At 44.0% G+C, this 13,152-nt stretch overlaps 1 protein-coding gene across 3 annotated transcripts in view; it reads left to right on the forward strand.

The window, feature by feature from the left end:
- The window catches only part of NT5DC3 (5'-nucleotidase domain containing 3), a 391,194-nt gene that overhangs the window by 197,324 nt on the left and 180,718 nt on the right, over positions 1-13,152 (forward strand). For all 3 annotated transcript variants that reach the window (XM_086919171.1, XM_086919172.1, XM_086919173.1), the window contains exon 8: positions 2,963-3,065. In XM_086919171.1, coding sequence (XP_086775297.1) covers positions 2,963-3,065 — 103 coding nt within the window. The remainder of the gene's footprint in view (positions 1-2,962; positions 3,066-13,152) is intronic.

The following is a 13,152-nucleotide window of genomic DNA, read 5'->3' on the forward strand; positions in this document are numbered from 1 at the left end:
GTGATTTCGGTGAAAGGGCTGTGGTGTCTTTAACCCTCGCCCGCTGTGGCCGCCGTGTAGTGTTGCCGGTCACTGAGCGGTTTTGGCGGCCGCTGCCGGGGTCCGGCGCCTTCTATCGCTGGGGCCGTGTAATGGCGGCACTGGGTGACTCTGCGCAGCTCCCGTCGCGCTGCTGGAGGGCGCGTATGTGACCGGGGAGTGCTGTCGGGTTGCCGTGGTGGGCGTCTGTGTGTCTGGGTGGACGGGAGGGTGGCTTTGCGGTATTGTCGGGGGAAGCGCTCGGTAGGCCGGCGCTTCCTGCCACTCACCCCCGCTTGCTGGACACTTCCGGCCGGATTCGCTGGCGCTGGGAGTCCGCGGCTCCTCGGCTGCAGTCAGGCCCAGCTCCTCCTCCGCCTCCCGAGGATATGATTCTGCCCGTTCGGGCCGCCGCCGCTCTCAGGGACTTCCACGCTGCTCGCCACACGGACACCGGGTCCGGTCCGCCCCTTTCCGCCAGTGAAGCTCAGGATGATGATGCGGATTATCGCGGAAAGCCGCCTCTGCCCAGGAGCCTCCCTAAGCTGCGGCCGCCATCGTTGGCTGCTAGCCACGCCCCCCACTATCACTCACTTTTGCACTTGTGCACGTTGTACAACTTTGGGTTGCTATTTTTTATTTGTAAATTGCAGTGCTGATATAAACTGTAATTGTACTTGCCCAATTTTAAAAAATTTTGATAAAAATGATGCCTTGAGCACATGTGACAATCAAATAGAGTTTCCTTGTTCCTCCTTGGATAATGTTGTATTCATATCCTTACTAACTGTCTACAAATCATACCAGTTGGGTTCAGTATATATAGTTCTCTACCCCAATCCCAGCAAGGTTGACTGGTTTCTACTCCTGTTATTTTGTACAAAACCTCAGTCGGATTCAGCACTCCGCAAGGGCAGAACTCTTTCAGCAGAGTTCAGGGAAAGCTGGGGGGTGAAGTCCTTTTGTTCCTGGGACTTCTTAACAGGAGTACAGCTCACAACAGGCCCTTGGAGATCTCTTCAAGCAAGGGGACAAAGCAACAACTAAGTCCTTCCCCTCTCCTTGGCAGCAAAGCAACTGCAAGTCAGTCCAGCAAAGCAACAGCAGGACAGCCTGCCTTCCTCAGTCTTCCAGCTTTCTCCTTCTTGATTCCAGCATGATCTAATTTTCTGTTGTCAGGGGTCCTGTACTTATACCCCTAAAAGTCTTTGTTCCCTTTGTGCAGGAGGGCTCTGAGCGCGGTCTGAACCAGTTCTGGGTGTTCCTGGAGCACTTTGTTTTCCTGGCTTCTTCTTTCCTTTCAGAGTGAGGGGCAGGGTCGTCAGCCGCCCAGCAGGAGGTGGAGCTAGCATTGTGGAAGGCAAGATCAGCCCTATTCAGGCTCAGGTTCTATCCCCTCCCACCACTCTAGATGCAGAAGGAGCTATTCAGCCCAGGGATGGCCCACTCAGCCTCTGGGAGCCACGACCTCCTGTCACTCACAAACCAGACAGTCAATTCACAAACAGGCCAAGGCACACAGAAAGGTCAGACAAGAGAACAGCCACTTTCTAAAAGGGCTGTTCTCAAACACAGGATTTAAAAACAACCTTTCCTAAAAGTTGTGTTATTAAATTCTGAGTTCAGGGATACCAGACTTTTATGTACTATATTCCTCCTATGGGAAGATATGCTGGTAGCCACTGTAGCCAGCATTCCCCATGATAGCCTATGGGGCAAGATAGCCTTGCAATAGTGAAAAACGAAAATGGCTGTAATTCACTATCAGAGCATTTCACCTGTACTAGTACAGGCTCTACATTCCACATACACTGCACCCTGGCCAAGGGGGTACCTTGGGCCTTCCATAGGGGTGACCAATGTGCCCAGATAGGGAAGGGTTAGGCCTGGTCAGTGGGGACCAGGAGGACATGGCAGTTCACAGACTGCACACAGGCACTGTAGTGGCAGGCCTGAGACACAATTTTAGGGCTATTCATGTGGGTGGCACAATCAGTGCTCCAGGCCCACTAGTAGCATTTGAATCACCAGCCCTGGCACTCTCAGTGCACTTTACTAGGGACTTCTAGGTAATACAAATATGCCAATCATGGATAACCAATCACAATAACAATTTATACAGGGAGCACTTGCTCTTTGACACTGATCAACAGTGGCAAAGTGCCCAAAGCATCTAAACCAGCAAAAACGAAATCCTGCACAGCAGCAAAAATACAGGAGGTAGAGGTAAAAAGATAGGGGGAAACCATGCCAAGGATGCTAGGTCTAACAAAGACTATATCACTTATGAACACACGCTGTTGCTCTCATAATACTGCTTTATATTGATCCCACAATTTGAATTTTGTTCACCTTGAATGGGAAAAAGTTTGGAACGTAAGGTGTATATTCCCTTATCATTGGAACTGATCCACAATATATAAAAACAGTTATATAAATAAATGAGTTCTCATACTATCCCTCTTCATGTACGTCAGCAGCTCACTAAAGGCGGCTTCAAAACCTGGCGAAAAACTTGTGGAAATGTGGCGACAGCAGCTCTGATTCCCAGCCGGCAATGAGTGCCGGTGAGGGAGAGCTTGTGACTATGTGGATGCTGTGAGCTATTATCGACCCTGTGCAATACTCTGCTACGTTAAACGTAGCATCATTGGCTCTTTTTAGATATTTCTTATTCTACCTCATTTGCAGACCAGCTTTAAAGTATGCTGCACTTAATTCAGCCAGACCTAAAAAGGTATTTGAATTCTGTTTTTTGAAGTTATCAATGCTTACAAAATGTGCATACTTTAGTCTTTTACAAAAGTGCCGCTTGCCCTGGTAAATGTCGGTGCTTCTCTGTATTTCTTTTAACCAAGTGTGACATATACAACAATGTGGCCATTATATGATAAACAATTTGCAACCCTTCTAAAGTTTCTCAATGTGTTTTGTTTTTCTACAGAAAGGTACATCTGCTACGGTGAACAGACGCGTGCTGTTTTGGCAAAACTAGCCAGCCACGGAAAGAAGATGTTTCTAATCACAAATAGCCCCAGCAGCTTTGTGTAAGTACGCTTCTGTTGTAACATTAAACTGAACAGCTTTGCTTAAGTGTCTATCCATGCCTAATTTTCCTGTGGCTGAAATATCACACTGTAGTTACAAATGTTGTATTGGTTCATATATATATATATATATATATATATATATATATATATATATATATATATATATATATATATGTTTATATATATATATATATATACACAGATTGAGTTATCGATCTGTCGCATTCAGCACTTTAACAGAAGACTGTTTACAATAGAAGTTTTTGTAAATTGTAAATATTGCCTCCGATGTGCCATTTGTGGTAGAAGAATTTTACGATGTGTATATAGATGAATTTTGCATTTTAAAAGTTCAAATCATTGTACTACTTTTAATTGTTTATTCGGAGAGGAACTATTAGTATGTCTTTTATGTTTATTACTGCTGACGCTGCATCAATCTGCATTTGCACTGTATTTAAGCACAAGCATTGGTTCCTTTTGTCATGTGATCAAGGTTACCGTGTTGTAGCCGAAACGCGTCATGCTGGTGACAATGAAGCAATAAACTTACCTTGAAAGGATTTTGGAGCGTTGCTGTGGTCTGTTCCTACGTTGTGGGATCGGCGTCCAGAGCCGGTCGGTGGGAGTGTTGAACGGATATATATATATATATATATATATATATATATATATATATATATATATATATATATATATATATATATATAAATATATATAAATATATATATATATAAATATATTACCTACTGGCGTATAGTTAGGATTATTTTCAATAGGGAAATCGCAACATTCTATTGTGAATAACTTTGGCGCCGGTTGAGGAATTTGCCTTGCGGCGCTCCGGTCCTTCCCTGAAAGTTTGGGGGGGATTTGTCAAGCGGGGGCCAAGAAAAAAAGGGGGTCCCAAAACGTGTTTTCCCCATGTTAATTTCCATAGGGCGGTCAACCTCACTTTTAGCCCGAACGGCTGAATGGATTTCCACGAAACTTGTCAAAATTGTAGGGACTGGTAGCCCGATGTGCCTTTGCTATGTCTCAAGATATGTGCTCCAGTGGATTTTGAGTAATTTAGGTTCAAAAAAATATATATATCTATAAGCGCGCCTCGGTACGTGCACCGGAGCGCTAACCAGCGCGCTACGCGAGTTCGCGCGCGGAAAGCTGATTAGCTCTCAGGTGTCTTTCAACATTCCAAACAGTCCGGAGCGGCCGCCATCTTGTGTCTCGGTAGGATCGAGACACAAGAGGTGGCAAAAACAAAGGGGGGAATGACCATAAGGGGGCAGAGTAGACCCCCCTGACCCCCTAGGTTTGATGTGGGGGCTATAAAAGGGCAAACATTTTTTTTTTTTATTTGCACGGGGGAGCGCCCGGTACGCGCACAGGGGAGCGTACCGGGGAGCGTACCATGGGGAAAAAAAGAATGACAGAGTTTTAAAAAAATGTAGCCTTTTTTTATTAATTGGAGGTAGTTCTAAAAAGAACTGTTTTTTTTCTTCTTTTTGTTATTTTATATTTTTTTAATGTTTTTTTGAACATTTTGTACTTTTTTTTGCTTTTATGAACTATTTTATATATTTTTTGTTATTTTTATGGGGAGAAACAAAAAACAGGGAATTGTAAACGGCTCAACTGGAGCAAAAAAAAATCAGGAAAAAATTATTCTTTTTTGGGGCAATTGTGGTTGTCACCAGCACGGTTGATGCTTTATGCTTTGCTCACCATAGGTGATGGTCTTACCACCAAATATACAAGAGATCTTGTATTCCCCAAACTGTGGTTGTATGTTTGGGACCATCTCCCTTGTCTCTGGTCCCGATGGAGTGGGTTGCTTTCGTTTGGAGGTGCTGGGTGAAGATTGGGGAGGGTTGCTGGCCAGTTCTCTCACCTCTGCCGCAGCATAGTTGTTGGGATGCCTGCGCTGCATGTGCCGAATCATGGTGTTCTTGCCAAATGAGTATTTCTTATTAGGGTTCCCCCTTGAAAGTTCAATGCCACAGATTTGGCAAGTCACCTTTGGCGCATTCACTTTCTTCTTGCCCTCTGGGATGGAAAAAAACTCCCATACAATGTGCTGCTTTGGTTATATGGGGTATTGTCTTCTGGTAGGAATGTCCTACCCCCCTCCTCCTCCTCCTATTCTTCATCTCCACCACTGTGGTGTTATGGTGGTCCTCTTGGTGGTGGTGGTGTTGGTGGTGGTGGTGCAGATGCTCCAGCTGCTGCTGCTACTGTAGCCATTTTAAAGTACAAAATATTAGTCACAAATCTCCAAACAGGTCTTCCTCAGTCAAAGGACAAAGTCAGAATAAGGAAAAAAGGGTGGGGCTTTCATCATTTGGAGAGAAAAAAACTGTCCTGAAGCAATGAAAAGTGTAATTTTCAAGGGCACATGACCCGGGCTTTCATCATTTGGAAACCAAAACTGTTCTGCACCAATAAAAAGTGTTATTTTCAGGTCACATGATCCGACGCGCGTACGCTACGCGCACCCGGGCGCGCCCGGGGGGCGTCGCGTAAGCGCGTCGGATGCTTACGTTGCGCGATCGTATTCGCTAGAGTGCTTCCGGGTGCACTTACGCCGTGCATATCACGCAGACGCGGCTACGCGATACGTCACGATGTTTTCGTTCACGGCAATAGCGCTAATGGGACGCTCACCGGTGCGCGCCGGAAAACTGCGCTTTCCGGTGCGCTCACCGGGGCACGCACCGGGAGCGCTCCAGGGCAAAAAAAAATAGTATTATATAAATATACAATATAGGATTCATTATAAAAAATATTACATTTCATAGGTTTGAGGCCCTATATATAGTTAGGAATTAGCATTTAAAAAACCTTTGAAATTCACTGAAAAAAACCATAGGTTTCACACCAGTTATAGTTAGCTGGAAATTTTACTGACATAAAACCATTGAAATTCCAACGTTCTAGTTAGTTGGACTCACTATAACAAGAGCGCCTGCAATGCACTGCTGATTACGTCGCATATTACATCACTCATGACATCGTCAGTGACATCACTCATGACATTACTTATGACACCATCCTTGTGACAGAGTGACAGACCTCCTTTTAGTGTAATGTAACCCTTGAAACACATATTCAAAAATAGAAACTAACATTTTCAAAAAAATGGAGATACCCATACCAGTTACAACAACCAATTCAGTAATTCCACCATCTATATACACATCCACTCATTCAGCAACAGTTCTATATAGTCACTCATACATATACTCACTCATCATATGTAGTGATACATCTATACATCCTGTTCTACACCGACAGTCATCCAAAAGTTACTCACACACATACTTTCACATGCAAATAAACTATTGAACATCCATTTATTTGCATATACAACTATACACACACTACCTCCTTACTTCTAAGGAAACTTACACATACTTACTCTCTTAAACAATCACTTCTAGAAACATATACTTATTTAAACAGGAACTCTTACAATCTCTTACTCTCACATATACTTACTGGGCCAGAATATACTTCGGCCGCGCAGCCCCATCCCCATAAAAAGTAATTTTCCCACATACAGATATTACCTAGTGGCGGTCGCCACTAGGTAGTTATGGTTTAGTCCGCTTTAGTCAGCTTTTCCATAGAAATGTTCTTTGGTTTGCTAATAGCTTGGGCCCCGTTTGATGAATCTTCACAAAACCTTCCCCAAAAAAGTTCATCCATCTCCGCTCCTTTCTGGAAAGTAGCCGGATGATCTCTCAAGTGGAGGTTGGGGAAAGAAAAAATGGGGTCCCAAAACACAGAATCCCCATGCATATTCCATAGTTTTCTTTAAGATGGGCTGCAGCTAAAACTGCAGAAGGGAATTATACCAAATTTGGCAGGAACCTAGATCATGGTCCGCAGAGTGTGCTTTTGGTGATTTGGTGTAAATCCGTTCAGTAGTTTTTGAGAAATTTATGGTAAAATATAACTGTATATTTTTGCAGTTGGTTACACGAGAGAGACTTGCAGAGGTGACAGTTTCAAAATAGAGCATTTTGATTGGCCCCAGAGTTTTATTTCCCTTGGGCCATCTCGCTGCCATGGTAGTCAGACTCCTATGAGAGCGAGCACTCTGGTTACCTGCCAGCAACATGAGAAAAATGTTGCTGCCAGCCATTGCAGGACTCACTGGCTTAGTCCCCTGTCCTGAAGGTATAAAACCCATAAAGATATTTGGGGGCAGGTTAGGGACACCCTGACTCACCATGCTCCATGGGGGGGCCCAGAGGGACCGCCTGGGGCCATCCAAAAAAATGCCAAACAATGCCACGAAAATAATAAAATGGCAGCTGGGCCGCATTTAATTAACTAATATCCAGAGGTGCCTACCCCTGGGGCTGATTTAAAAAAAATGAAGTGGTGGGCCTGCGTGGCCACCCGTTCTGAGTCTCTAGAAGCCAAGGGGAGCCCACCTCCGGGCTGAAATTTGTAAAAATAGGGATGCTCAGAGCGGCCCCCTTCCCTGAGCCGCGAGAGGCCCACACCCGGGGCTGATATTTAAGAAAAAGGTGAGGGGGCCATGTGGACCCCCCTCCCCACGCCTGAAAAGGCTACAGGGAGCCCATTCCTGGGGCCAATTACTTGAAGCAAGGGTGGCCCCCTGCCTGAGCCATTAATGGCCCTGGGGAACCTAACCTTCAGGATCAGGACATAGCGGTTTCCCTACATGCACAGGGAGGGAAACCAATATGCTTGCTTGGCTGGAGATTTGAAAATGCTGCCTCCAAGCGGAAGCAAACACCAAGTCTGGCCAAGCTGGCGGGAGCTTCAAAAATGTTCCCTCCCGCTGGGAACGGACAATTGATCTGTTTCAAAACAGATCAAAAGATTGCTCCCGCCCAGAGAAAGCAGCATTAGGAGCTATTCCCTTACAGCTGGAACAATGCCAGCTCCCGCTGTATGTGGGAGATGGCTCGGTCCTTGGGACTTCCCCCTGCAGCCCTCAACAACAGTATTGTGGGTGCCCAGGGTGGGCATCAGAGTATCCACCTTACACAGTGTGGGCCCTGAAGCTGGGCTCCGCTAGCTGAAAGCAGCCCGGGAAGGAATGCCACTTGGTTCCCTTCCCCCTGCAAAATGCACCAGGCTCTGGGGGATGGGTTCCCCGGGACCAAAAGCAGCCCATTGAGGGGGCCCGCGACCCCTTCCCCCAAACAAAATACAGGGCCCTGGGTGATGAGGCCTCCTGGCCTGAAATGGGCCTAAGAAAGGAGGGCTGCATGCCCCCTCCTCCTTGGACGTAATGCTTGGTCTGAGAGAAATTGGGTCCCTGTGGGCAGAAATGGGCCAGCGATGGGGACCATATTCCCCCTTCCCCAGTAAATACAGCCATGGATGGGGTCCTTGGGGCCAAAATCAGAGTGGGAAGGGGCCGCTGCGTAGCCCCCTCCCTCTGAAAAATGCACTGGGCCCGGGGGGGCCTCGTGCCCCCCTCCATCTGAAAAATACTCTGGGGTATGGTGTCCCTGTGACCGAAATCTGCTCGGGGAGGAAGCCTTGTGCCCCCCTCCCACTAAACATAATGATAGGCCCTGGGGGATGGGGGTCCATTTGCCCCCCTAAAAATTTTGCCGGGCCTTGGGGGATAGGCTACCCGGAGCCAAAGGCCGTGCGCAGCGTGGTGTTGGTTGTAGGACCTAGCCGCAGGAGGGGGTTACATTTATGTATGGTAATGAAGTATCACTTTGCTTTTTTTTTTATCTAGAAATTCACTGAAAAAAACAAAGGTTAAAGTAACGTTATAGTGAGATGAATTTGTCATTGATAACATAATTTTTTTTAACTACAAAAACTCAGAATTTCATCAGTTAAAGTTAGCAGCTCTAACTATAAATTGTGCCCTCGCCATGCATTGCTTATGGCCTCACATATGACATCTCTTATGACACGTTCTATGACCTTATTTATGACATCACTGATGATCATTCAAACTTATTTTATACACATTGCTCTGTAACTGGGTATACCATTAGAGCTTTGAAAGTAAATTCAAAATAGCTCAGAATTATATGAAGCATCTTTACTACTATCATACATACAACCCCCACAGGTAAAGCAAGCTTGTGTTATTTACAACTTTGACCCTATACCATACACTTTATGGGTATCTGAATTCATGTTGACTGTGAACCACAGATGAAAGGGTAACCTATCCTGCACACGGTGTTCAATCTGTATACTATTTTTCAGGGAGAACCAAGTTGCTCCAGATGCTAAAGCCCTGTTACATAACTAGTGCTCTACTACTGGCAGTCTTTACCTGCATCAAACCCCCGACAGTCCCTGAACCTGCATTGAGAAATGACATGGATATAAATAGGAAAGTGGGTACTGTTAACACTGTTTACTCCAGGGAGAGCGTTTACGCTACCACACTGTTTGCAGACAGTGAAACTCTCATGAGAAGTACAGCACAGAATATTCAAAAATATCTTCTCAACACAGTGCACACCCTAGGCTGAACTTGTCCAAAGAGAGATTATTCACTTAAAATAACTAAGATCTGAAGGTGCTAAAGATCATACTACCTACAGTTTTTGTACTGAGGTGAAAACTTTACAGATACCCATCTTCTGAAGCAATACAAGCTCGTAGCTTAATACCTTGTGCACTCAGCCATCTACGTTATGTAGAAATTGTCGTGCTGATACAATTCTATATTAAATAAAGGGTGCTTACAATACTTAGTATGTAGAATCTTTGCTCTGTTACAAACTTATTCTACAGAGGCTAAAAACTTGTGTGGAACATATTGAACACAAGTTGTCAACTGTCATCTGTACACCGGGTAACTCTGCAGTGCAAACATTTATAAGGTCTTTAATACAAGACAGTACAATTAACATCTGTTATTCAGCGCCAAGATACCCTTCTGGGTGAGCATGCACTTTACAAATAGACACGTTATGTTAATACCATTTGCTCGCCTATGATGCATTAGTAGCATATGTGTTTTGTAAACAATTACTCCCATTAGCTGGACCCTAGCTGTACAAAAATAGGTACAAAATTATATTGGTAGTTGCTCGCCACTATGTAAACTAAAAACAAACTAGCGAACTCCTTGAATAATGTTATTGGTGATGTCATAGAACATGTCATGAGTGACTTCATATGTGAGGTCAAAAGCAAGCATGGCGGGGGCACAAAATATAGTTAGCGCTGTTGATGATTTTTAGTTTTTTTGTTCAAAACGTTAATGTAGTGACTGACAAATTCACATATCTATAATGCTCAAATAACCTTTGTTTTTTTCAGTATATATATATATATATATATATATATATATATATATATATATAGCAACAACTTGCACAATAAATCACGGAAGAATTATCACGAATTTTGGGCTTACTTTGCGTTATTCTTCTCTGGAGAGGAAATGACTGTGAATAACGGTTTCGTTATATATATATATATATATATATATATATATATATATATATAATAATGCAGGGCAAACGCTGGGTATTCAAGTCAAAGTTTATTACTCCATAAACCATTCGTGACGCGTTTTGCGCTCCAAGAAGCGCTTGTTCACACAATGGATTTAATAAACTTCGCCATTTTTTAAGTAACTTCTCGTGTTGGTTCATGAACATAAACATAGGACAGACGGCAGAACAACAACATTACCAAGCGCCATTGCAGTCTTGTCAAATCATCACAAACATAGTTAATACATTTTGCCAAATGCTTATAATGTTGCTAGAGAACTTGATGTGCTAGCATACCCCAGTAGTTCCTCCTAACGAACAGTTACGCACAATCGTTACTTCGCAAAAGTCCGTCTCGCCAAGTGTTATGGGCAATGTAGTGTTTCACATAACCGTCATTGTTCGGAACCACCATAAATGAAAAGTTAACTCGTCATGAGAACTGTATAGACAAAGTGTTATACCTATAATAGTATCCCGTATTTAAACTGTTCCTCATTCCACTACCACTGATAATGACTTTGATAGTAGCAGTACTCTGTTAGATTATTCTATGCCGTCAATAATGAGGAACAGTTTAAACACGGGATACTATGATATATATATACATCTCTATATCTATATCTATATATATATATATATATATATATATATATATCATTTTCCGCTCAATCAACACATCATCCACACATACACACAACTACTTGCTGCATACATTAGCTGTGTTTATCAACTATTCTTCTATTTCATATACCTATTTAAAGTGCAGGCCTTTATCGAACATTTTTATTGTAACACGTACCCCAGCCGAAGACATTGAAAATTTGCACGCCTGCTCCCTTTCTTGGCTGGGATTATCAATTATTCTTCAATCTCATATTCTGATTCAAACTCAAAGCCCTTTATCAAGCCTTTTTGTTGTAACTACTGTTGCAGGAATTCTGCTTCTACACAGAACTGTGCATAAAGACTTAGGACCTCAGTGAATTACGGTGTACCAAAACCAACCTTAGTACCCAAACCCCCTACCAGACTAGCAGTCAGTGACTCATTGGTTCTTCGTCCTATAGCAAAAACACCAATGACTAGTCAACCCAGAACATGCGACTTAGATTACCTCAAGTAAGGTGCATAAAAAGACCACTCTTTCGTTATAATCTTACACCAGTCCAAAACAAGTAGTAAATAAAGACACCTGCAAGTTTGAAATGTTTATTTCTAACGCCGTAATCTCATGCACAGTACCTTAGATAATACAACCAAACATATTATCAGAAACGATGTTGTCAGCATTGTTACTATTCCATAAAATACAAAGTGAGAAAGCATCTTATATTGCTAACGGGAAACAGGTTTAAAATATACCTACATTTCACCCTCCCTACCTACCAGGTTAGTTTATAACTACAGAAGGTCTCATAGGATTACATGGACGGTCCCATACCTCTGGTACTCAGCAGTAGTGGATCACATTGAGTTCTGCACAAACTTTCAGGATACCAATGTTCTCCAACTGTCTCTAATTATGCCTCCACAATGCATTATTAATAACGCCAGTATCAGACGTGGCCACACCTGCATATGTGTTATAGGTCGAACGTGTGACAATCATTCCAAATAAGTCACAGTATCGAAGATAACCTTGATATTCCATGCTCTCTGTTAGAAATGGGATTTCCGGTTGGCTAAGGCTTGCGCCAGAGCCAGGCAGAAACCACCATTCCCAAGGTAGGGTAAGGATGTCACCCGCCAAGACAACCCCTGCTCTGTCCTGACCAGACGGTGTGGGTAGGTGTTAGCGGCGCTGACCGCACGCTATTCGGGTACCTGACCTATACGTGCAGGTCCCACTGGAGCAGACTGCGGGGCACCTTAGGATCTCCCTTAGGGTTGCCTCAGTTCAGCACGACCTAGTTGCCTGCCCTTGTACGACCTCATGGAATAAGGTTGTATAAACACCCCTTTTTAGATTTTCACTGTGTAGTACGTAACACGTAGGTCCTGACGAATTGCCATCCTGGCAAGAAACATGTTGACCTGATCAGGGGGTTGTTGGTATTTTGCTTTATACTACCTAAGCATATATCTCCCCTCCCACCATTTTAATCAAGGGCGTCAGCCACGCCAATAAAGCTTATTGTGGACTGACCCACCTTTTTTAATTCACCACTCTCCCACGACTACACCTTTTCAGACCCTCTTACCCGCATGCACCATATGGCTGGAACAAAAGATCTCCGATAAAGAGCCCCTTTACGGGTGCCCGTCAGACATTGCAGCGCCAGTCTGACGAGGAGCAGAACCCATATGACATCTAGCTTGCTAGGTGTGTGAGGGTTTTAGTATCAATAAGGGAATTTCCCTTTCTTTTTCTTTATTCTCCACGCTCCACGCTCCACACTCTTGCTCTTCTTTAGTCACCTCCTCTGGGGAACTTTGTACCTTCTTGTGCTACCAACCCCTGCTCACCCCCTCAGTAGCTTGGCACGAGCAGTCAGGCCTATCTCGGGGGCATGTGTAAAGCATCTGCGCACGCACCCACCAGCAACAACCTCCAGGACCCCCCACAAAAGGAACTCCGTATATATGAAAATAGCCTTTGTATTATAAGGAACACA

The sequence above is a fragment of the Lissotriton vulgaris genome, chromosome 1_1 (genome assembly GCF_964263255.1).
Source record: "Lissotriton vulgaris chromosome 1_1, aLisVul1.2, whole genome shotgun sequence".
Taxonomy (NCBI): Eukaryota; Metazoa; Chordata; class Amphibia; order Caudata; family Salamandridae; genus Lissotriton; species Lissotriton vulgaris.